Source organism: Amblyraja radiata, chromosome 21 (genome assembly GCF_010909765.2).
Source record: "Amblyraja radiata isolate CabotCenter1 chromosome 21, sAmbRad1.1.pri, whole genome shotgun sequence".
Classification (NCBI taxonomy): Eukaryota; Metazoa; Chordata; class Chondrichthyes; order Rajiformes; family Rajidae; genus Amblyraja; species Amblyraja radiata.
Genome location: NC_045976.1, coordinates 18250106 through 18276590, shown reverse-complemented (window position 1 = coordinate 18276590; position 26485 = coordinate 18250106). Strand labels below are relative to the sequence as shown.

Here is a 26485-nt window from a genome sequence, read left to right as displayed (position 1 = left end):
GTCTGGTTTGGGGACTGCAAAGCCTCCGACTGGAAGTCCGTGCAGAGAGTGGTGAGGACGGCTGAAAACATCATCGGGACTTCTCTTCCTTCAATCCGGGACATTGTGTGTAAACGTTGCTTGTCCAAGGCCAGCAGCATTATAAGAGACCCCACACATCTCCATCATGGACTGTTCACTCTGCTGCCCTCGGGCAAAAGGTATCGCAGTATAATAATATTAATAATACATTTTATTTATGGGCGCCTTTCAAGAGTCTCAAGGACACCTTACAAAAATTTAGCAGGTAGAGGAAAAACATGTAAGGGGAATGAAATAAATAGTAGAGACATGACTAGTACACAAAGTAAAGACAGAATTCAATACAAAACACAATATGAGGCAATTAATGCACAGATGAAAAGGGAGGGGGACGTGGGGCTAAGGATAGGCAGAGGTGAAGAGATGGGTCTTGAGGCGGGACTGGAAGATGGTGAGGGACACGGAATTGCAGATCAGTTGGGGGAGGGAGTTCCAGAGCCTGGGAGCTGCCCTGGAGAAGGCTCTGTCCCCAAAACTGCGGAGGTTGGACTTGTGGATGGAGAGGAGACCGGCTGATGTGGATCTGAGGGACCGTGAGGGTTGGTAGGGGGAGAGGAGGTCAGTGAGATATGGGGGGGCCAGATGGTGGAGGGTTTTGTAGGTGAGGACCAGGATTTTGTAGGTGATCCGGTGGGAGATGGGAAGCCAGTGAAGTTGTTTGAGGACTGGAGTGATGTGATGCCAGGATTTGGTGTGGGTGATGAGTCGGGCGGCTGCGTTCTGGACCAGTTGGAGTCGGTTGATGTAGGTGGAGCTGATGCCAAGGAGAAGTGAGTTGCAATAGTCCAGTCGGGAGGAGATGAAGGCATGGATGAGTCTTTCAGCAGCGGGAGGTGTGAGAGAGGGTCTGAGTTTGGCGATGTTGCGGAGTTGAAAGAAGGAGGTTTTAATGACATGGCGGATGTGAGGCTCAAGGGAGAGGGTGGAATCAAAGATCACGCCAAGGTTGCGCGCCTGGGGAGATGGGGAGACAGTGGTGCCGTCGATGGTGAGAGTGGGGTTATTGATTTTGCTGAGTGTGGCTTTGGAGCCTATGAGGAGGAATTCTGTCTTATCGCTGTTGAGTTTGAGGAAATTATGTTGCATCCAGGTTTTTATAGCTGACAAACAGGAGTTGATATGGGAGAGGGGGGGTGGGGGTTGTGGGGTGATTTGGTGCCGAGGTAGATCTGGGTGTCGTCAGCGTAACAGTGGAAGTCCAGGTTGAAGTGGCGGAGTATCTGACCAAGGGGGAGGATGTAGATGATGAAGAGGAGAGGGCCGAGTACGGAGCCTTGGGGAACGCCTTGAGTGACTGTGGCTGTAGCAGAGGTGTGGTTGTGGAGAGAGATGAAGTGGGATCTGTTGGAAAGGTAGGAACGGAGCCAGCTGAGTGCAGAGCCTTCAATGCCGAGGTCTTTGAGTCTGGTGAGGAGGATGTTACGGTTCACTGTATCGAAGGCTGCACTCAGGTCGAGGAGGATGAGGATGTTGAGGGAACCGATGTCAGCAGAGGTGAGGAGGTCGTTGAGGACTTTGAGGAGAGCAGTTTCTGTGCTATGGAGGGGGCGAAAGCCAGATTGGAGGGGTTCAAGTAGGTTATACGCAAGGAGGTGGGAATGAAGTTGCGACGCAACGATACGCTCCAGGATTTTTGAAAGAAAGGGGACGTTTGAGATTGGGCGGTAGTTAATGAGAGAGGAGGGATCAAGACCAGGTTTCTTTAAGATTGGTGTAACAGCAGCAGTTTTGAAAGCGGAGGGGACAATTCCTTGGGACAATGAGGAGTTGAAGAGATTAGTGAGGTAGGGGCAGAGAACGGGGAGGCAGGACTTCAACAGGGGAGTGGGGAGAGGGTCGAGGGAGCAGGTAGTGGGTTTGGAAGAGCTGATGAGTTTGGAGATTTCAATAGGGGTGACCAGGTCAAACTGGGAGAGGAAGCAGTGTGGAGGAGGGGTAAGGAGGTCAGTGGAGATGTTGAAAGGAGGGGCCTTGGTAGGTGGTGGAGTAGATGCTGGGGAGTCGGGTACAGGGGATAAAGATTGATAGATGGTGCTGATTTTATCAGCGAAAAAGTGGAGGAATGAGTTGCAGAGATCCGGAGTAGAGGTAGGGAGAGTGTTGGCTCGAGGCTTGAGGAGGTTGCCCACTGTGGAGAAGAGGGTTCTGTGGTTTAGGCAGGGATCGGTGAATATTGAGGAGAGGTAGGCAGATTTTGCAGCAATGAGGGCATCTTTGTAGTCAGTGAGGTGGAGTTTGTAAGCTTCAAGGTGGACTGTGAGAGATGATTTATTTGTGAATCGTTCAAGTCGGCGACCAGTCTGTTTCAGTTTACGAAGTGCAGGTGTTTACCAGGGTGAAGATGTGTTGAAAGTTACGGTTCTTGTTTTGAGGGGGGCCATAGTGTTAAGGGAGGTAGACAAGGTGGAGTTGAGATGGTTTGTGAGATCATCAGGTGAGATGGGGGCTGAGTCCAGGGGGAGAGTGGTGGAGAGCAGGTCAGAGAGATGGTGGGGATCAATGGATTTTAGATTACGGAAGGTGATTTCTCGGAGGAAGTGGGGGCGAGGTGTCGGAGAAGGGATGGTTAACCGTATAAGCTTATGATCAGAGAGGGGGAAGAGGCATGGATGGAGGTCGAGTACCGGTTGATTTGTGGAGCAGACCAGGTCAAGGATGTGACCTTTGTCATGGGTGGGAAAGGTGACGTGCTGAGTGAGAGAGAAGTTGTCAAGTAAAAAGGCGAATTCAGATGCGAGCTTGCAGGTGGGGGAGTCCATGTGAATATTTAAGTCACCAAGTAGCAGCAGACATGGGGAGAGGAATGAGACAAGTGTGAGGAGTTCAGTGAAGTCAGATAGGAAGGAGGGGTTTGGTTTAGGTGGCCGGTAAATGAGGATGACTGTCATGGAGGAAAGGGCTTTGAAGGCGAGGAATTCAAATGATGCTACTGGGGGGAAGGTGAGTTCAGTGATACGAAAATTCTGGTTGAAAATAACAGCGAGGCCACCTCCATGGCGGGAGGGGCGGGGCTTGGAAATGTAATTAAATCCAGGTGGGGATGTTTGATTGAGGGAGAAGAAGACATTGGGTTGTTGCCAAGTCTCAGTGAGCAGAAGGAAGTCCAGAGTGTTGTCAAGGATTAGTTCATGGAGGGCAAGGGCTTTGTTGTTGAGCGACCTGGTGTTGAGGAGGGCAAAGTTGGCATTGTGAGAGGGTGGAGGGATGGGGGCAGGCTGGAGAGATCTGAGGTTGTCCTGGTTGACAGTGCGTGCGGTCAGCTGGGATGGGCGGTGACGCGGGTGAGGGGGGGGCAGAGCGTGGTAGTGAGCAGACGGATGGAATGGAATGTCCGTGGTTGAAGTAAACAAGCTTGCGCCGAGAGCCTCTGTGGATGAAACGGGGTCGACGCAGAAGTCCAAGCTGTTTAACGACCTGGATGCAGGATGGGATGTGGTTGTTGAAGAAACCTGTCATCTGCAGAGTTGAATATTTGAGCATGATGGTGAGGGTGCAGAGAGGTGTCCAGCGGTGCAGGTGCAGGTGGAGAGAGTATCCAGCGGTGAGGGAGCAGAGAGGTTGTCCAGCAGAGCGGGTGCAGCGAGGTGTCGAGCAGTGAGTGAGCAAAGAGGTTGACCAGCAATGCAGATGCAGCGAGGTGTCCAGCATTGAGGGAGCAGATAGGTTGTCCAGCAGAGCAGGTGTAGAGGTAGTCCAGTGATGAGGGTGCAGAGGTAGTCCAGTGATGAGGGTGCAGAGAGTATCCAGCAGTGCAGGTGCAGAGAGGTTGTCCAGCAGTGCAGGTGTAGAGAGGTTGTCCAGCGGTGCGGGTGCAGAGAGGATCCAGCTCCCTCACTGGTGCAGGGAGGTGTCCAGCATCGATGGTGCACAGGCACAGGAGGTGTCCAGCGTCGATGGTGCACAGGCACAGGTACAGGCAGGGAACAGACAGGCAGGTAGGTAACAGGTAGGTAACAGACAGGGGGGGGGGGGGGGGGGGGGGGAAACAGTGGGCGGAGAAGCGGCGGTCAACGCCAGCGTCCTCTCCGGGCAGCGTGCAGGGATTCTAGCGGTTCTGGCGGCTAGCAGCTAGAAGCTAGCAGTATAGGCCGCAGGGGGACGATCGTTCAACGGCCGAAGACGGCCAAAATACACCACAGACCACCGCAACCGGAGCGACCCTCCAGTGGTCCCACGTCAGGTGGTAGGTCAAGACCTCGTCCAGGATGGAAATAAACCGCAGTCGGCAATTGAAGCAGATGGAGCCGATTCGCGGTAAGGGACTGTTGTTAATTTGAATTTCCCGCCGCCGCCATTTTTTCCCGGTATAAGGAGCAGAACGACCAGGTTTTGCAACAGCTTCTTCCCCAGAACCATCAGACTCTTGAATTCCATATAATGTACCGCCTCTATTATCTATTTTATCTTTTTATCTATTTTATCCTTTTGTTATTTTATGTTGCACGGTGAGCCAGATGCAATGAAATTTCGTTCAGACTTGCATTTGTTGGTGTATTTTTGAATGACAATAAAGTCTTTGATTGATATATATATATATATATATATATATATATATATATATATATATATATATATATATATATATATATATATATATATATATATATATAACACACACACTTTCTGAAGTGCAACCTCAAAATTCTGGTAAAAATTTTTTTCCAATGGGAAAATCGTAATTCATCAGTTTAGTTTTGACAGATACTTAAAGACTAAATTATTTTTGATTCCCTTTTCTCCTTCAAGTCTTTAAGAGTATTTTGATTTGTTACTGCTTACTTCTAATTGTATGAATGTGAGCATTTATCAGCAGTTTCTGTAGATTTCCTTCACATTAATTGGAACTTTTCCATCAGAACTAAATTAAAATGTATTAAAAAAATGTGATTAAGGTTTAAATCGACTGGTGATACTGGTGCAGCCAAAGGCATGGACTGCATTGATAAATGTGTTTAGGGATTAATGCAGCAAGTAATTTCATACGTAACCACTGCTCTTTAGAGGTACCATTAACAAGCTGCCAGAGATTATTGGCAGGATTTGTGATGTTGAAAAATCATCACATTATTTAGATTTATAAAGAGAAAGGTCAACAGATTTATGAACAACAATAAAACACATTTAAATAATTAAAAAAGTAGAGTTCTCAGTTTTGTACCATTGAAACCAAATATTAAACTTACCTCAGAATTTACCATCTGCTAATCAGGAAGTCTTTGCTTCTAAAGATCGTTTGAGATGCTTTGAAGCATCTAAAAATTCTTAAAACAGTGGCTATTTATTTGCGCTTACCTTTATGTAACCTCCAGTGGAGACCAAAATCTTGCTATTGGGAGAGAAGCGAAGATCTGTCACCCAGCCTCCATGTTTGGAATCCTTGATCTCCGCATCTTTCGGACAAATATGAAGCAGAGAACCATCTTTCACCCTCCAGATCTATTCAAAGAAAAATAAACCTTTTTAAATATTAACCAACTGTGGGTCTTCCATCAGTCGAGACCGAGCCCCAAGAGTAACTGAGCTAACCTACTTTGCATACTAACCTCACTGCATTTTCATTGAATATGTTTGGAATGAGTGTGTTATGCTTTGAAAGCACGTCAAACATTCAGTTGTACAGGAAGCTAGAGGATGGAGTGGAACGGGTTATTAGGGGACCAGGATGGTAAAGTAGGGGACAGATGCGTTAGATAATTGTGGCCACTGGTCATTACTGTGAGAGATGCATGGAATTACTGGCAATATTTTTCGTCCACAGACTTCGAAAGTGACCCAACATTGATTAAATTAATACAAATCAATGACTGCTGGAGAGGGTCTTTTTGTGAATTAATGCCGACCAGGTATTAATGCCAAGAAATTATAAGACCAATCTATATGAAGTTATTCATCCTTTTGTTACAAAATTCAGTTCTCCCAAATTCATGCCAATCATTCCTGAAACTTGAAATTAATCAATCAAGTCTCTTCCCATAACAACATCAAGAAGGCTATCGAATTGTAGATAATATGTTACAGTAATACAGCACGGAAACAGGCCCCATGGGCCAACTTGCCCATGCTGACAAAGATGCCCCATCTACACTAGTCCCACAGGCTCCCATTTGTCCCATATATCCCCCTAAACCTCTCCTATCCACGTACCTGTCCAAATGTCTTAAATGTTACAATACTTACCTCCTTTGGTAGTTCATTCCACATAATCACTATCGTCTGGGTGAAAAAGTTGCCCCTCAGGTTCTTATTACACTTTTCCCCTCTCACTTTAAACCTATGTTCCCTGATTCTTGATTCCCCTACTCGAGGTAATGGAATGAAGTCCCAGCCTGCGCTCCTCTCCCTACAGCTCAGGCTCTCAAGTCCTTGCATCTTGTCCTTGTAAATCTTCTCTGCACTCTTTCCCAAAGATCATAGAGGAGCAAGATAGACCACTCCTCGAAAAACGCGTAGTATGACGCGTGTGATTGTCGACGCCATTTTTTGAGGCATTTTGTTGGGCTTCCCCCCACACTGTCATGGCGTCCTTATCTAAATCTTCACATCACTGCTCTGCTATCAATTGTTCTAATCGTAAATCTAAACGACCCGACAAGTCAATCTTTAGGTTCCCCAATAAAAAAGAAAGGTGAGAAAATATTATTATTATTTTCAGTCGATATTCTGTCGTGAAAATGTTATTTTCTGTTCTCCCATCAACGGCCATTGGGAAACTAGGTTTGTCGGTACATTAGAAAGTTATTAGACTTATTTTTAATAGATCTTACTGACCAAATAATAAAGACAATTTTAACACTCTGTACGTTTTTGGTTTGTTCTTGTAAGGGATTGGTCTCCAAAATATGGCCCGCGGGAACACATTGGGTGCAAATGGTGGGCCGGGGGGTTCGGGCGGCCTGGCCGCAATCAAAGATAACGGAGGAGATCTGCTCTATAGCTTGGTCTAATGGACGGCTGCGCGTTATAAAGTGTTTTATCGTTCCAATCCCTCTCCCCCCCCTTCTCCCTGTCCCCCTTCTCCCTCTCCCCTTCTCCTCTCCCCCCTTTGTTCCCTTCTCCTCACCCCCTTTCTTTCCTCTCCCCCCATCTCCCTCTCCCCCTTCTCCCTCTCTTCTCTCGATCTCTCTCTCCCCTCTCTTCTCTTGATCTCTCTCTCTCTCCCTCTCTTCTCCCTCTCTCCCTCCCTTCCCTCTCTCCCTCCCTTACCTCTTCGTGAGAGTTGGCAGCTCTGCTATGCCTTGGGTCCAAAAGAGGATAGAAAGAAAATACTTAATGGTCTTTGTAAGAAGATTTTAATAAGCTCGTCTACATTTAAGGTAAATTGACATATTAGAGGCAAAAAGCATCTTCAACATACAGGTCTCTCCACACAACTGAAAACAATTGCATTTAAGTGACATATCACCATTGTTCAGGCATGTAGTTATGATCATCTTTTTTCTTATTAGTTAATCCTAAATGATATCTCCTGTAATTTCAGATGTCAACAGTGAGTCCAGAATATTCGTCGACAAGATCTCCTGCACCGAACTGCAGAGTATTTGTCAAATAACTGCTGTCTTATGTACATTGTGTGAAATTGTGATTTGTTAACTGCACAAAACTAATGCAAATGGCGATATATTTATTATTGTATCTACGTTGGACATTTTGCTCTTTGGTGTCAGAACGCGGGGTGGGAGATTGCAACCTTCACGTGGTCCGCCCTGTTTCGACAAATCCAATCAACCTGGTGTGCACAGTCAAATAAGATCAAATAGAACAAGTTGTCCTACAACTTTAGGCTGTGCACGCCATACGCAAGAAGTAGAAGAAGAAGAAGTGTCAGAACGCAGTCTGAAGAAGGCTTCCGACCTGCAACGTCACCTATTCCTTTTCTCCAGAGATGCTGCCTGACCCACTGAGTTACTCCAGCATTTTGTGTCTATCTCTGTTTAGATTGGGCTCGTGGGTGGAGATTGCGGTTGGTCTGGTGATCTAGAACGAGGGCCAAAGTCTCAGAATATGGGTCATGATATTTAGTAATGAGACAAGGAGCAGTTTCTTCACTCAAGGGCTGGGAATCTTGGAATTCTTTATCGCGTGAGATGGTGGAAGTCGAGTCCTTGAAAGGAGAGATATTTTTTTTCAAATACGAAAAGGATGAAGGATAATGGAGAGAATGTGGGGATAAGGTGTTGAGTTGCAGGATCAACAATAATCTTACTGATGGTGGTTTGAACTTAGATGGCTTATCCTTGCTTCTATTTCTTACAGAGATACAGCGCGGAAACAGGCCCTTTGGCCCACCGCGTCCGCATTGACCAGCGATCCCCGCACACTAACACCATCCTACACACACTAGGGACAATTTACACTTATACCAAGCCCACAAACCTGTATGTCTTTGGAGTGTGGGAGGAAACCGAAGATCTCGGAGAACACCCATTCAGTCACGGGGAGAATGTACGAACTCTGTACAGACAGCACCCACTGTAAGGCAGCAACTTTACCGCTGCACCACCATGCCGCCCTTAATCCACTAGGGCACTAGGTTACAATAAACTTCCTACATATTCCAGGAATGCATCTCATAAAAATGGGAGAGGTTTAAATGCATTGTAAAATCTGCTCTCAGTTTCCTAGATCGGTATTGCTCTAATAATAATAATAATAATAAATTTTATTTAATGGGCGCCTTTCATACAAAATCTCAAGGACACCTTACATAGTAATCGGAATAAAAACATATAATCGGAGTAAAACAAGTAATTAAAGACATCACAATGACACAAATTAAAAACAGAATTCAATCCAAAAACAGAAAATCAAAAACACAGTGTGAAGAGAGAGCAGCGGCAACCAAATCGTGCCAGCGTCCACTCTCTCTTCACGGCAGCCATCTTGGACACAGACCTACAAGACTACAGTTAGACAAAAAAAAAAAGTTCTAATGGCCTCTTTGTATCATTTTCTTTGATTTAAACCATCCATTGTTCTGCATTTAGATTTTATTTTTTCCCCTGTGGATCACAAGGCACTGTTTGTTTCAGGGGTGACTAATCTCCAGCGTAATTTGACAAGACAGCCAAGAGGGCAACCACAGGCAGTTCAGATCTGCTGCCTGTATCGCATGAGAGAACAAGAATGAGACCAACTTGTTTTTTGCAGATCATCAACCCCTGACTGATGTTATCAATGCCGATGGTGACTCAAGGAGACTCAACCAGGTGGTGGTTTACAAAGGTCCATGCCCATTGTTCCTCATGGCATACCACCAGCCTCAACAGATCACCTAGTCATAGAGTCTCACAGCTTAGAAGCAGGCCCTTCAGCTCAACTTGCCCACGCTGGCCAACATGTCCCATCTACACTAGTCCCACATGCCTGCATTTGGCCCATACCCCTCTAAACCTGTCCTAACCATCAAATAACCTAAAAGAACTGTCATATGAGGAAAGATTTAAAAGACTAGGCTTGTATTCACTGGAGTTTAGAAGGATGAGGGGGATCTTATCATATTGTTTACAGTGTACTATGTTTACAGATTCTGATGTGCTGCTGAAAGTAAGAATTTAATTGTTCTATCTGGGACAAGCTAGATGCAGGAAATTGTTCTACATGACAATTCTACATGAAATTGTTCTACTCTTGTTAGATGCAAGGGGATCTTATAGAAACATATAAATGAATAAAAAGACTGAACAAGCTAGATACAGGAAAAATGTTCCCAATGTTGGGCGAGTCCAGAACCAGGGGCCACAGTCTAAGGGAGGCCATTTAAGACAGGTGAGAAAAAACGTTTTCACCCAGAGAGTTGTGAATTTGTGGAATTCCCTGCCACAGAGGGCAGTGGAGGCCAAATCACTGGGTGGATTTAAGAGAGAGTTAGATAGATCTCTAGGGGCTAGTGGAATCAAGGGATATGGGGAGAAGGCAGGCACGGATTATCGATTACGGCTGATCAGCCATGATCACAATGAATGGCGGTGCTGGCTCGAAGGGCCAAATGGCCTCCTCCTGCACCTATTTTCTATGTTTCTAGAACACTCATCCAGCAATCCTCGAGCCCACCAGCTCATCCCGTAGTCAATTCATCAGCTTTTCCATAAGAACTTCCATCAGTTCTTCCAAAAGAATGACAATCAGCCAATCTCGATTACCCTCAGCCCATCAAGCAGCCCCTTAATTCACCCAGAAGTCTGAACTATTGAATGCTCACTGCATCTCTTTCCATGTCAGCAAGTTAATATCCAGCTGCATGAACCATGGGAAAAGGGAATAAATAGATGCATGTGGTGCAGTGATTTGTGCAGCACTATAGGCCTGGAAACCAAGAGGAGTTCACCATTGAACGGAGTTTGAACGGGGGGCTTGAGGCCCCCGACCGAGGAAGAACAAAAGGAAGGGACTTGAACTTTATTTCGCCTTCCATCACAGTGAGGAATGTGTAGGAGTCACTGGTGAATGTCCGTATTAAAATGTGTTTTTGAGTGCTGTTGCTTTTAATTGTATGACTGACCTGGCCAATGAAATTCCTCGTATGTTGCAAAACATACTTGGCAAATAAAATCTGATTATGATTCTGAAAAGCCTTTCCCTTCCATACTCTTTCCTCTCTTTGATCTTTTTGCAGTTGACTGCCTTTCTGTACTTGTTGCAAGAGATTGTCGCGGCATCCAGCATCCTCGGAGAATGTAGAATTAAAGGCAGAGGCAATGCCAGTTTTAAAGATGGTTATTTGCCTCAAGATTGGATTATTGTATCTCCAGAACCTCCCCAGAGGCTCTGGGAGACACAAGGTTCAAGAGGGAACACAAAAAGCCTAATTAGGAAGAATATTAAGAGTAAGATTTTCAATTAAAATACTGTAATTGATGAAATCTTGCCTTTAAATTGGTTCTTGGATGAAACCCTGATGGGTCTCACATTGTCTCTTTAAATTTACTCTCCTTTTCACACTTGCATTAAAACACACAGCCACCGCCATTCACAGTGATACTGCCTGGCAGTCTCATAATTACAGTCAACACAGCCACACAAAATGATGTAAATAAAAATTGTTTTCCTTGTTTAAGAAGTTCAATTTAGAATTATTTGAAATTGTGGGGGTTGGTACAAAATACTTCTGACCCACAAATGTGTTGCTATGAGACATTCACATTTAAAAAATCCATGTCTCAAAAAAAGCAAGAAGGTGCCCATGTTATTTGACCAACTTATCAGATGAATTTAAATATGTAGGTATGTATGCATTAGTTTTGCTCCTAATTCCCTTTTCCAAATCATTAATATATATGGTAAACAGTTGCGGCCCCAACACTAAGCCTTGCGGCAAAAAAATCCAGAAGATTAGTCAAACATGATTTCCCTTTCATAAATCCATGTTGACTTGGACTAATTCTTTTACTGCTATCCAAATGCCCCATTATTACATCTTTAATAATTGACTCCAGCATCTTTCACACCACCAAAGTCGGGCTAACTGGTCTGTAATTCCCTGTTTTCTCTCACGCTCCTTTCTTGAAAAGTGGGATAGCATTAGCTACCCTCCAATCCACAGGAACTGATCGTAAATCTATTGATCGTTGGAAAATGATCATATGTATAAATATATATGTATGTGTATATATGCATGTATGTGTATATATGCATGTATATGTATATGAGTGTATATATGTATGTATATATATGGGTGCATGTATGCATATAAATGTATCCATATGTATGTGTGCATATGTATGTGTATACGTGTGTATGTATGTGTATATGTATGTGTGTATATATATGTATGTGTATATATATGTGTGTATAAATATATATATATGCATATATTTATTATTACTATATAATTATATATATAATTGCCTTTATGGTTTATGTATATCATCTTACAAGACAAATGAATTAATAGTGATTATTTAAATCAAAGTTGCTTCTGATCCATGAGAATAAACTTTATTATCTCTAACTTGCCTCTCACACACAGACACGCATTCATATAAATATATAAAATATAGATACGTTAAATTTAATTTTGTGCAGTGTGTGTTAAAGCAATACAAGGGAAACTGCACAATACAATGCAAGGAAACTACGCAGAGGGGGCTGTTCCCGCTACAAGATACTCGAGGATCTTTGCTTTGGATCAAAGATTATAGAGGAGCTCTATAATCTTTGCTTTGGATCTCAGCGGGTGGCATACCGGAAATCGCGTGTCGCATTAAGAAATGGCGGCCGTGACGTTCCGTCACGTACTACACGTCAGTCCATTGGATTTCGGAGGAGTGGTCTATCTTGCTCCTCTATGATCTTTGCTCTTTCCTGCTTAACAACATCCTTCCTATAGGTGGGTGACCAAAAGTGAATGCAAAACTCCAAATGCAGCTTCACCAACGTCTTGCACACTGTAACATAACATCCCATAAATGTTATGTGACCAACAAATGGGAATTAATTTTCTTTGCTCTTCTTGACCAGTCTATTACCTTGAATCAAATTATCTAACAAAAATATTTTCATTTTTGCATATTTGATCATTCAGTCATTGTCAAAGAATTATTTGCAGTGCTTCTCTTCACACTTCCACGCCTGGTATACTTCAAGTTCCCTTCATTGCCACCTCTTATTTCTCATTTACATGCAGCTCCTTCCTCATCAGCATCATATGGAAAGAGCTGATGGCCATTGATGACATTCAGCTCACCAAAACCACCACCTAGTTCAACCTGTCCATTTCCCCTAAATAGTCACAATGTCTGCCAGATATCGAGTAATAGATACTGACAAACATAATTTGACAATAAATGGAAAACCAATATGTTTAATCCCTGTTCCAAATGGCTTACCCAAGCCAATATCCTACCCACCCCCAGTCAAGTGTGTGGCTAAATAGGACTGCTCCCACACTGAGTGTACCATCAGATCACAGACTAGGCTGCTCCACCCTACATCTGCATCGCCATAAAGATGAAAAAAACAATCTTCTGGAGGAACTCAGCATGCCAAGCAGCATCTGTGGAGGTAAATGGATAGTTGATGTTTCGGGACAAGATCCTGTATCAGCAAAGTTGTAAATAACGCTATATGATTGATAAATATAAACTGTCCTGATGCAGAGTTTCAACTGAAATGCCAACCATACCTTTGCTTCCGGAGATGTTGCCTGACTTGCTGAGTTCCTCCAGCAGTTTGATTTTTGCTCCTGATTACAGCATATGCGACCTCATGTCGAGCAAGATGATCACCTTCCCCAATCTCCTACTATTTTCTCCCGGTCTCCCACTTACCTGCAGCTGAAACTTCAGCTTTGGCTCTGCCCTTGGCGATGCCCACACACCGTTTTATCCCTCTAGAAACTTAGGTACATTTAAAACACTGTAACACTGCTGAAAGTGTCCTAACTCATCTGTTCATCTATTACCCCTGTTCTTGGTGGCATAAACTGAATTCCAATTAAACCAGGTCTCAAATTTAAAAATCTCATGCTCATTTTTATATCCCTTTTATTGGTTTGTCTCTTCCCAGTAACCTCCCACAGCCTTATAAATCTGCAAAGAATTTGAGTTATTCCAGTTTCAACCTCTTGCACATCCACAATTTTAATCTCTCCACAAAGCAATCTATTCTTTCAACTGTCCTTAGTAGAATTACAGCTCCAACTCTCAGCTTTCTATCTCTTCTTCCCCTTTCAAAGAGTTCCATGAAAGCTACTTCTAAAGTCAAAGAATTATCCAAATAGCTCTGAATGTCAGTATTTACTTCAGCAAAGAACTTTGGACTAGCTGTAGGTTGCACTACATACTTTGGTATACATTGTTATGGTCTGGTTACCAAGTACAATTGATAAGTTAATGCATTATTGATTATTGTTTTTTTTTTTTGCTGTGTTGTGCTAGTAAAGCTGCAGCAAGTAAGAATTTCAGGGCTCCGTTCCCAGTGCATATGACAATTAAACACTCTCGACTCTTACCTAGTAACATTGAAAATAGGTGCAGGAGTAGGCCATTCGGCCCTTTAAGCCAGCACCGCCATTCAATATGATCATGGCTGATCATCCAGAATCAGTACCCCGTTCCTGCTTTCTCCCCATCTCCCTTGATTCTGTTGGCCCTAAAAGCTATATCCAACTCTCTTGAATACGGCCAGTGAATTGGCCTCCACTGCCTTCTGTGGCAGAGGATTCCACAGATTCACAATGCTCTGGATGAAAAAGTTTTTCCTCATCGCAGTCCTAAATGGCCTCCTCCTTATTCTTAAACTGTGACCCCTGGTTCTGGACTCCCCCAACATCAGGAAAATTTTCCTGCATCAAATATCGTTACTTATTAAATATTGTTTCATTTACCTCCCTGTAAAGTGCATTGGAAAGTTTTATTGATTAGAAGTGCACAATAAATGCAAGTCAGTGTTATAGGCTTTGCAGTTTTGTGTTGCCGACCTGAATAAGTTCATCTTTACTCGTATACAGTATCTGTGCAGCATTTATCAAGTGTGGTGCTCGGCCAACAAGTTTGGGAAACAATCTCATTTCCTTAAATATAACAATTTAATTTATCAAAGTAAACTTAGCAACCAAATAAAAAGATACTGGTACATTTTGAGTTAAGTGATGGTTACCCTGATTTCACCATTGTCATCTCCGGTTGCCAAGTATTCGTTATCCCAAGTAAATCTGCAGCTCCGAACACAGGCATTGTGGCCAGCCAGAACAATAGGAGGCACGTTGTCCCTCAGACTCCAAATCTTAAAATAAAGATCATATGATTAATAGTTAGGTAATGCAATCTTTAAAAAAAAGTACAAACAAATACAGAAAATATATTTCCCAGATTGATTCAAATAATGCTTTCTGCATTTTGTGAAAAATTAAAAAAGAGAGAGGGAGTGTGTGAGAGAGAGAGAGAGAGGGAGGAATTAAATTCTAGAGCTGAGAATGACTAACTCTCCACAAGGTTCCAGTGGCACCTTTGTGTTGCTGTATAGCATGGGCAGATCACAACAGATAACATCACGGTGCCATTGTGCAGTTGCCAAGCATGTATTCTGTTGTGAAGTGTAAGATGTAGATTTTCTACTTCACACCTCAACACAATGGAATAGTAAAAATTATCTATGCGAACAATATCTCATGCACAGTTAGATCATTTTTTAATCATCGGCTGCATTGCCGACAATAAAATATAAAGATGCGTTTTATTATTTCTGAGTTGATTACAAAAAGCTAAGGAGGGATACTAAGGGAAACCAAAAGGGTAAAACCAGAACATTGATATTCAGTGTGAGCAAGCTTAAACTAGAGCCAAAGCCTGTAAATTTTAGCCAGGACTTTGAGGATTAAAGTGTGAGATAAGCATAAATCTGCCATTCTAAGATTTAACATTAAGAATACAAACGATGTTATGCAAATTCTTAACTTTAGAACTGAGATTGGCAGATTTTCGTTAAAGAAGAATAGAAAGAGATATTAGTTAAAGACAGTGTGCAGATGAGATGACATCTTACTGAAGACAGAAAGTGTTCTAGGATCCAGGATCTGTTTCCATGCCCACATCAACAAGTTTTGTCACAACAAAATTAAAAGAAAGAAAATCAAGACGTGGCATATTCCACATCAGTAATGGTTTTTGATGGATTTTAAAATGAATCTTATTCATTTGGAATTTGCACAATGAAAGTTGTATTAACATATGTAGCCTGAATATGTTTAACTCTAATTCTTCAACAGCCAATAATAGTTTGAATTTCTGATGCACATTGAAGATATAAAAGATTGCAATAATTTTGCATATTTTTTTTTAAGTATAACAACCCTCTCTGTACAACTGCTGACTCTTGTAATAGTTCTAATATATTTTAAGCAAATCGACGCAATGCTATATTCTTCGTTGACTGTTTTTACGACAAAATGTTGTGACTTTGTGGCTTCCAAAGTTCATTTTCTGACACATAAAACAGAATGCAGCAAGAAAAACTCCATTGATCATCTCAGTTAAAACAAGTTATAAATGATAGAGGTCAAAGAAGAGGAAATACGAATTCATGAAAAGAATTCACTGGACGGGATGTGGGCATTATCCAGCTACAAATTGTGCTATTTGGATTGCTCCAATTTTCCAACTCTTAGTGGATGTTGGAGCTTTTCATGTGCTCAACTTTCAAATGTGATGAGGATTTTTCATCCATCGTTCTTCCAGGACTTGAGTTCCAGGCTGCCATTGTTTATTCGGTGAAAGCATTTCTCCTCAGCTCTCCTCTGATCCTTAAACCCACATCCCTTCAATATCAAACTTAACTAAGGAAAATATGTTCGTCCTGTACTCTGTCACAGCTCTTACAGACTTCAAATTTGTATATTAGAGATGAACAATGTACTTGAGCAATTCAAAACAAAGATAATAAGTCTTCCTCCATAGTGGATCCTCTAAAGTCTTCCTGAGAGTGAATATAAAATTTAATTTTCCATATTTGCGAAGTAAGCAGCATATTGAGGTTGGATATAAATGTTATTCATTGAAGAAATTATGAATGTACCCCCACCCCTTGCTTGGATCAGAACAGCTCCAAACACATTTGAGACACTCAACATCTTCCAGAGCAAAGTAGCCTGTGTAATTAGCACCCCACCCACCACACCACTCATTCAATCTCTCTAACACCAGCTTGCACCTTTTACTTCCCAAGTATAACCAACATCTCACAAATATGCAGCTTCCACGGCAAGAATGATAAAGTAAGTAGGAATTAATTGCCACAGAAGGCTGTGGGGCAGGGCCGGCCTTAGGAGGTGCGGGGCCCAATTGGGAACAATTTTGGTGAGCCCCAGGTTCCCAGCCAATGTCTGTAGAATCATAGAAATAAAAATAAAGTCTATTATAGACTTTATATCTCTATGGTAGAATGGAAAGTAATAAACATGTGCGCTTAAAAAGTGCCTGCGAGTTAATGGACCAAACAGATCTAAGCTACATTTTAATATAAAATTGCATACATGTAAGCCTACAAGTAACAAACAAAATGTGTAGATCACCTCTGAAAAGTACATAGTTGCAATACCACTTGATTTAATGACTGTGAAATGAAAAAATGTAATTTAACTAGATCCTGGAAAACCAATAACTATTGGCGAAAAAACAGGTGTGTGAGTGTGTGTGTGTGTGTGTGTGTGTGTGTGTGTGTGTGTGTGTGTGTGTGAGGGAAGGAGAGAAGGGAGGGAAGGGAGGAAGGAGAGAAGGGAGTGAGGGAAGTAGAGAAAGAAGGGAGGGAGGGAAGGAGAGAAAGAAGGGAGGGAGGGACGGAGAGAAGGGAAAAGAGAGAGAGAGAGAGGGGGAGAGAAAGAAGGGAGCGAGGGAAGAAGAGAAGGGAAAAGAGAGAGAGAAAGGAGAGAGGGAAGGAGAGAAGGGAGGGAGGGAAGGAAGGGAGGGAGGGAAGAAGGGAATGGAGAGAAGAAGGGAAGGGAGGGGGGGATGGGAAGGAGAGAAGGGAGGGAGAGGGCCGGCGGCGGGAGCGGATACCGGGGCCCGGGTGGACGGGTGTGAGCTGAGGCCGAGGTTTGTAAACGTTGCTCCAACCCCCGGCCCGGCCCTCCGTGTATTGTTCACCGCGTTTCCCCGGGGAGAGAGAGGGGTGGAGGGGTGGAGCTGGGGCTGGTGTGTGAAGCACGGTGACTGGAGGGGTGGCAGCGTTGCCCCGGGACCGTGAGGGAACGACCAACCTTCCCCTCTCTCCATTCTCCATTCCCCCTCACACCCCCCCCTCCCCGTCTATCCCTTTTTTCCCCCTCCACCCCTCTACTCTCTATCCACCCCTCTCTCCCCCCTCCACCCGGGGTAGATCTACCCGAGCCGAGAGTAGATTACTCTAGTGCGGGGGTCCCCTTAGGCGCGGGGCCCAATTGGGAGCAATCGGTCCAATCGGCTTAAGACCGGCCCTGCTGTGGAGTCCAAGTCAATAGATATTTTTAAGATGGAGATTGACAGATTCTTATTTAGTAAGGGTGTCAGGGGTTATGAGGAGAAGGCAGTGAATAAGGTTGAGACGGATAGATAGGTCAGCCATGATTGAATGGAGGAGTAGATTTGATGGGCTGAATGGCCTAATTCTGCTCGAACGTGCGAACACGAGTAAGAACTTGAAGAAATCACCACCTGCAGATTCCCCTTCAGGTTGTACACCACCGTACACATATTATTGGTCCTACATTGTCACCCTGGTCTTACTTCTGGCAGCTCCCTGACCAAAAAAATGTGGGAGTTTCAACAGGACTGGCGGTTCAGGACGACAACTCACCAACACCTTTTAAAAGGTAATAAAGGATGGGCAATACATTCTAGCCTTGCTGATGATGGGCATCACCCCCCCCAAAAAAAAGTGAATGAAAAAGAGTAGGATACATGGATCGCTCTATGTTCAATGAATGCAGCATTTTTGAAGTTGCCGGAAAAAAGGTATTGATCATGCAACATAACCTCAAACATTTTATAATGATTTCCCTCATTAAACTAAACAATGCAGAACAGATTTTTCTTGTTGTTCGACACTTGGCTCCAATAAATATATAAATAGCCTTCACAAGGCTTCAGAAAAATCTTCACAAGTAGACACAGATCTGTCAATCGGTAAGAGTAAGGCATATTGGTCTTGAGGCATTGTAATTAATAAATCATTGCAAGGGTAAGACAACTCAACAGTAATCACTAATGGCAGAAACACAAGTGGCTTGGTACAAGGATTTGATCAAAGGGTTCATCCTTTGAAAAAGGTCATGCTAAATAAATTGTTCCATCAATGCCAACTTTCGCACTTACAGTTTGAGAGGTATAGTTGTGCAGCAATTAATGGCCCTGTCTCTCACATCCGGGAAACTGAACTCAATTCAGTTTCCACTCACATCAGATTAATTGGCTACTTCAAACTATCCTTAGTCTAGATTGGTGGCAAAATAAGAAAAGAGGTGCTGCTGGCTTGGGAAAGCGAATAGGCTGCTAGAGTATAAGGAAAGTATGATGGTGCGGGGACGAGCAATTGGATTGATCGTATAGCTCTACTATGAGTTGGCACAGATCTAATGAAACAAGTGGCTTTGTGTGTCAGTTACATAAGTAGGTTTAATTAATTAATTTATTCAAGCAACACGGCGGTTTTCCAATGAATTATTGTTGATAAATGAATTGAATTGAATCTAAATATTGTGAAAGACAAGAAATCAATTTTACTTCCATAATTGTAACAATAAAAGATTATGGGTAATGATCAAACAAGAAAAGATTAGGTAGAATCTTCAATAGACTTGGAGCACCTTGCTCTCCAATCAATGGCCACTGTGAATACTGATGCTGTATGGCCACTGTTCGCTTATATTTCAAATTTCCAGCTTGTGCTCTGCTCAATATCACAATTTTGGCATCACTAACTTCAGTTCTCTTTGTCTACTCCTATATACATCTCCCCACAACTGATCAGCAATACAGGAACCTTCATCACTCGCCTTCAGGTAGCTTCATCCCCCACTTATGTCATCTCTTGTGGTCTCCACAGACACTCCCTTATGCCCCTGTCCCACTTAGGAAACCTGAACGGAAAACTCTGGAGACTTTGCGCCCCACCCAAGGTTTCCGTGCGGTTCCCGGAGGTTGCAGGTTGTTGCCGGAGGTTGCAGGTAGTGGAAGCAGGTAGGGAGACTGACAAAAACCTCCGGGAACCGCACGGAAACCTTCGGTGGGGCGCAAAGTCTCCAGAGGTTTCCGTTCAGGTTTCCTAAGTGGGACAGGGGCATTAGTTCTCTCTGGCCCTCTCCTCCTGCATGTTTGATTTCTTATTTTTTGCCAATTCTGCTGAAAGGTCATTGGCCAGAAACATTGGCAGTTTCTTTTTCCACAGATGCTCCCTTAAAATAAATCTCCATGGCAACTGATCTGGAACGAGGCATGCAGTCAGAAAAGTCTGGGTTAGTAATTTAACCCTCACTCAGATAAGTTAAATTCACAAATGGTCAAAAGTTGCTGGAAACCCTTAGCAAGTGAGGCAATGTGTGGAATCCGAATCGTTAGGGAATTAGTTAGGTGATTAAATATATGGTTTGTGATTTCAGGGTATCAAGTTTACAGGGTTAAGGGTGTCACCAAGTGGCTACAGAAATGTCTGGAGAGCTGAGGGTTTAGTCCGTATTTGACCAAAAACAAAGTGATGAAATCTTGCAGAGCAGAGCTAGGAAAATGAGTGGAAGCAGGACTTAGTTTAGTTTAGAGAGCTCCATTATTATTTCAGAGGTAATAATTTCTGAATTACTCTGAGAGTTTAGAAATAGAAATGTACTGCAGATAAATTTATGGTGATGTTGATGGTTTAAGCAGAGGGCTTTAGATCATTATATTGGGACGTGTTCTGTGGAAGGGGTGACAAAGTAGAAACTGGTCAGATTGCACCTCCACAGATGTGAGAACAACATCTTCAAAAGAGAGGCTCACACCTGCCACATGAGAGCTTTAAACTAGTTTGGCAGAGGGCAGATAAAGGGAAGTGGCAGTGAAGTAGGGAAAGTAAGTGTGGCAGAACAGGAAACAAAGATTTTAGACAGGACCAGGTTAACAGAGTGCAGAAAATCTAAGATAGGTTTACATATGTGCACTGTAAATCTAAGAAATGTATTTAACAATTTTGCTGCACTGCAGTTACAATTAACCACATGGATTATAATGTTCATATCAACAATGGAGACCCATCTTAAAAAAGGACTAGGATGGACTAAATATTCCTGGGTACAAGGTGCTCAGATAAGATGGGGAATAGAAGAAAGGATGAGTAGTGGGAGCACTGATTAAGGATAACATTGCTGTGCTGGAGAGAGAGGGTGCTCTGAAAGGTTGGAGGATATCATCTGTCTGTTTTGAATTACAATTCAATCACACTGTGAATGCATTATTGAGTATATTCAAAGGCCACTAACAGGTGGGAAGAATGCTGAAGAATAAATTCACAAGAAAATTGTAGAGATGTGCAAAAACCATATTGAGTAATAATGGGGATTGCAATAATATATGGGGTAAGAGGGGTTGAAGATCCTCAAGTGTTCCAGCATAGCTTTCTGGATCAGCTCATTTCTGGTCCTAAGTCGATAACTATTGCTTGACTTCATTCTGGGAAATAGGCCAAGCCAAATGTGGGGGAACATCAAGGAAACGTCAGTCATATTACCATAAAATTAAAATATACTGAACAATCCAAGCGGAAAACAGTCAATGGAAAAAGGTCAAATTAAATGGACAAAAACACAACAGCCTAGGTAAATTAGACTCAAAACGACACAGTCAAAAACCCAATTGAACGTATTTAGATATGGCTTAACATTAAATATTTCAGCTACATTCTCATGAGAAGGTAAAAAGTCTAACACTATGGTTGAGCAAAAATGTCAAACAAATAAGGAGCAAAATAGAGCAGATTGCAGCAATAAAAAGGTTGCCTTTGGGTTTGGAGAGATGTACAATGGTGTTTTCCAGGGATTCGTACAAGGACCACTTCTTTTCTAAAGAAATAAAAACTGCCCAATGGAAAAGGGCAAAGAACATGGGGAGATGTAAAGAACTAGCAAAAGTAGCAGAAGTGACCAAACAAAAAAGTTTGGACACAACAAATGGTTAGCACTGCCAGAAATGGTATTGGGTGTAGACTCGAATGATACACTCAAAAAGCTCAATATGCATTTGACAGTAAGACTTTGTCTGGTTCCTTGGGAGTGGTACTTTCAGGACTGCTCTTACAGCTGGCCACAGACTGAATTGCCACCTTCTTTGTCATCAGTGTCACCATTCCATTACTGTTATTGACACCTTTTCTGAAAAGATGGCAAAGCCTCAATTTGTTTGAAAGAACTTTTAGGCAGTAGATGCATTTGTAAACTATGAATACCAAAATGACTGTCATCAGGTGGCGCCGCGCACAGCAGCCTCGTCAGCAGTTTGTCTGTCATTTCGAATTTTCTTGTTTTTTTAGTATGTCCAAATGTATGTGTTAATGTCTCTCAGTATGTTTTTATGTGGGTGTGGTGGAGGGGGGGGGGGGGGAAGGGGGTAACCGTTTCCAGTCATTTACCTAGGCGAAATGCGACTTTTCTCCTAGTCACATTTTCACCCTCCCTCACGGCCTAACAACTAGGATTGGAGCGACCTTTCCCGGAGACCGGCCCAGAGCTTCAGCAGCAGGCACGTTGTGGACTTTAACATCGTGGAGCCAGAAGAAAGGCTCCGACTGCCGGCCTGCTGACTTTAACATCATGAAGCCGCGGTCTGCGGAGATTCTAGCAGCAGGCGTGGAGCAGACTTTACCATCCCGGAGCCAGGGATCCCTTGCCGGGGATTGCCGGAGAAGAGCTCAGACTGCTGGCCTGCCTGTGGCTTGTAACATCAAGAAGCCGCGGTCTCCGGTAAGAAAGTGGCCGATTCAGGCACTCCAAGCCGCGAAGTGTATTCCATTCGTCCCGACGTCGGAGCTTCGATCATCCCGACGAGAAAGCTTGTACATCTGGACGTCCGTAGCGGCGACTGCGGAGGGTCAAGGCCCCAAACATGGGTGAACAAAAGGAGGAAGACTGAACTTTATTGCCTCCCATCACAGTGATCATTGTGGTGGATGTTCATGTTAAGTTCTATCATTCTTTTTAATTGTGTTGTGTTCTTTTAATTGTATGGTTGCATGGTAACTCAAATATCACTGTACTTTAATTGGTGCATGTGACAATAAATATGAATATGAATCTCATAGGGAGCATTTTGATTACCCTTTGAGAGGATGTTGAAGAGATTTAGTGGAATAGTATAAGACATGGAAGTTATATAAAAATACTAAAAAACTAAAAGACATTTGAGTTATGAGAAAAGACTAAAGAAACTGGAGGCAATATCTTCGGAAGGAATATAATATAAATGTTTAATATAATGAATGATTTTCGTAAAATAATAGGACTAAACCATTTCAGTAATGCTGTAGGTGGAGATTTGAGATAATAGTCGATAAAAACAGCGAAAACGTATGGAAAATATTTTTCAAGCAACAATTTAAGAGCCGCAATGCATAGGCTGAAAAGGAAGCAGATGGAATAGAAAGTGTAAAAAAAAGTGGTACACACACACACACCCTCCGCGAGGACAGGGCAAGCGGGGGAAGCGCTGTCTAAAAAATTCATACGGTGCAAAGCCAAGGTGAAACAGGAAGGTTGACGCTGTAAAAAGACGGCTAAAGCACAGTGTATGGTAATTCCTTTAAAAGAAGGGGTGTGGGGGAAAGAGGGGGAGAAGGATGGAGACAACTTTTAAGAAGCCAGAGATACACGGCTGTGAAGCTCGGCGGACATTTAACATTACCAGTCGGTTATCCTTGGTTCTGAAAACTACTGCTTGCCTTTTTTTCCCCCAATGAGCCAATGAAATTCACCGGTCAGCTCCGGCTACAACCTACGAGAACCTCCGAGAACCATCGACCTCCTGGCAACGCATTAGGACCTCCTGGCGACCTACCTATGACTCGAGAATTCTCGCTACTCTCCATGACGGCTTCATTCTAATCACCGCTAATTTTTCAACATGTTGAAAAATTCACGGGACCATAATGAGGCCGCAATTAGTACCCAGAATGCGGGAACTCCTCACGACCATGAAGGCGACTCCCCGGCAACCACCCGCGAACATGTGGCATAGTGCACATGTGGCATAGCTTCCTGCAGTCACCAAAAAAGTCACCTAAGTGGGACAGGCCCATTATGGACCTCATTGGCATTTCTCACCAAAGAACCAGCTCTGTGCAATAGCCCAGATAGCCCTTCTGTATTATGTAGGCCTATGTGAATACTCTTAAAATCTTTATTGTTCAAATATCTTTCATTAAAATTGAACCAAAACAGATATATATTTCTGGCAAGTTTCCCAGTAAATTAAACTACAGACTGTTCATTAAAAAAAATTCCATCTTCAAAAATGTGTTCACCATATCAACTGGACAAATGTCTCGGTGATTTCACATTGAAACCTGAGACACAAACCGCAAAATCTTGTGGTTATTTGATCAAAGATCCAACAGACAAGTTCCCTTGCAGTCGAAATTCTGAAGATGTGAAATAGAGGAAATATTCAAAATCATAAAAGAGTTTCTGTTGCCAACATTAGAACCTCCCAAAAACTTTAAACTGACCAACAAATGATGGAGAGGGATTTCATTCAGAAACTCAACTTATATGTTCAGTCCCAGGAATTCCAGCCTGGGATCCTCATAACTGAACTGTCACCTACTTAATGTACATAATACTTACCGTGATCCCTGCTAATGGTGATTAGTGAATATCCAGATAATCTCGAATCCACCATGATGTTGAGTTCTTGTTCCATCACCTCTGCCTCTGTGCCTTGTTCTCTGGCAAGGAGATGTCGCCTCCCAATGACAACCCTTCTGTCTTCAACACTCCTCCTGCTCATGACCTCCCCCTGCCAGCCTTCTATTCTCTCTGGACCTTTTTATTTCCAGCTGCCATTACGACATCAACTGCCTTGATTTCTCTGCTCCCCTTACCGACTCCAATCTCACCCCCTGAATGCACAGCCCCCCTGCTGGCTCAGTAACAACCCAAACATTGCCACCAAACCCACCGAAAAGGAAGGTGCCGTTGTAGTTTGGCAGGCTGACCTCCACCATGTTGAGGCCATGCACCAGCTCTGACACTTCCACATACTTATTGCTGGACCATGACCCCACAGCCGAACACCTGGCCACAATCTCTCACACCGATACTGATCTCATCTCCCCATCCTCCAACCCTGTGCTGTCCACAGCCATCTCCTTCCCAAAATCCACAAACAGAACTGTCCTGACAGACTCATTGTTTCTGCATGCCCTTGCCCCACAGAACTCACCCCCAAACACCTTGATTCCATCTTATTCCTCTTATCCAGTCCCTTTCAACCTTCATCTGAGACACCTCATATGTCCTTCAACTCTTCACTTACTTTCACTTCTTAGACCAATAAAGTCTCATCTTTGCCATGAACGTCCAGACCCCACCAGGAAGATCTCAGGCCCTCGGTGGCTGCAACTGCGGGTCTGGAGGACGGCGGCACCGGGAGCCCGCGGGTCCCTGGAGGGAGCCCGCTTTTCAGGGCTCCCGCAACGACGACTTCTCCCGCCCGAATTGCGGGGTTGAAGAGCTCCTGGAGCGGGGCCTACATCACCGCCCCGCGCGGCTTGGAATGGCCGCGGGACTCTGCGAGCGCACGCCGGGGGCTCTAACATCAAGAACCCGGTGTGCGACCTTGCATCACCCAGCGTGGCTTTAATGGCCGCGGGACAATCGCCATCGCCCGCCGGGGGCTTTGACTTTGACTCTGACATCGGGGGGGGGGGGGGGGAGAGTGCAGTGGAGAGATAAGTTTTTTTGGCCTTCCATCACAGCAATGTGATGGATGTTTATGTAAATTATGTTGTGTCTCGGGTCTATTTGTTTGTAATGTATGGCTGCAGAAACGACATTTCGTTTGGACCTCAAGGGGTCCAAATGACAATAAATTGAATTGTATTGTATTGTATTGTAGTTCTTCCTTGAACAGAGACCCAATCTATTACCCTCTACTATCATTCTTTTCCACCTGGCAGAACCTGTCCTCACCCTCAACAACTTTTCTTTTAACTCCTCTCACTTGCTTCTAATTAAAGGTTCAGCCATAGGCACTTGCATGGGCCCCAGCTATGTCTGCCTTTTTGTTGGTTAAGTCGAACAGCCATTGTTTCAAATGTACACTGGCACCATCCCCCAACTCTTTCTCCGCTACATCAACGACTGCATTGGGGCTGCCTCCTGCACCCATGCAGCACTTATTGATTCCATTAACTTCACCACTAACTTCACTCTGCCCTCAAAGACACCTCTCTCCCCTTCTTTGATTACGGTCTCCTTCATAGGAGACTATGGACTGACATCTACTATAAATCCACCGACTCCCACAATTACCTACAGATCCTCCCACACCGCCTCTGACAGCGACATCTGTAGATGCCATCCCCTACTCTCAATTTCACTGTCTCCACCACATCTGCTCTCAAGATGAGACTCTCTATTCTCGGAAAGAAACAGCTTTTCATTTCATGTCAGTAGAAAACAAAAATGATGTAGAAAGCACTCAACCGCTGCCTAAATTGTCCAGTGCTTCCAAATATTTTGATGGTTCCAAAAGATTGCAAATGAGCTTGCACCCTTAATTGCTAAATGTAAAAGTCAATTTATTTTTTAATTAAGATCAAATGTGTTATTAATTTTAACATGCAAGACAAATTGTAATGCTGGTATGCCACTGAAATATGCTGCAGCTAAAGGACAGATGGCAAGTGGAGAAAGGGCATGAGGCCCAATAATTCGCTGGTTTTGTGACATGCACAAGCTCGGCAATCCCGG

General features: G+C 43.5%; 1 protein-coding gene across 4 annotated transcripts in view; it reads right to left on the bottom strand.

Annotated features, from left to right (window-relative positions):
* Positions 1-26485, bottom strand: part of apaf1 (apoptotic peptidase activating factor 1) — a 188013-nt gene that overhangs the window by 30768 nt on the left and 130760 nt on the right. For all 4 annotated transcript variants that reach the window (XM_033039685.1, XM_033039684.1, XM_033039683.1 and 1 more), the window contains 2 exons: positions 14677-14802; positions 5374-5517 (listed from right to left, as the gene is read on the bottom strand). In XM_033039685.1, the coding sequence (XP_032895576.1) occupies positions 5374-5517; positions 14677-14802 (270 nt within the window). The remainder of the gene's footprint in view (positions 1-5373; positions 5518-14676; positions 14803-26485) is intronic.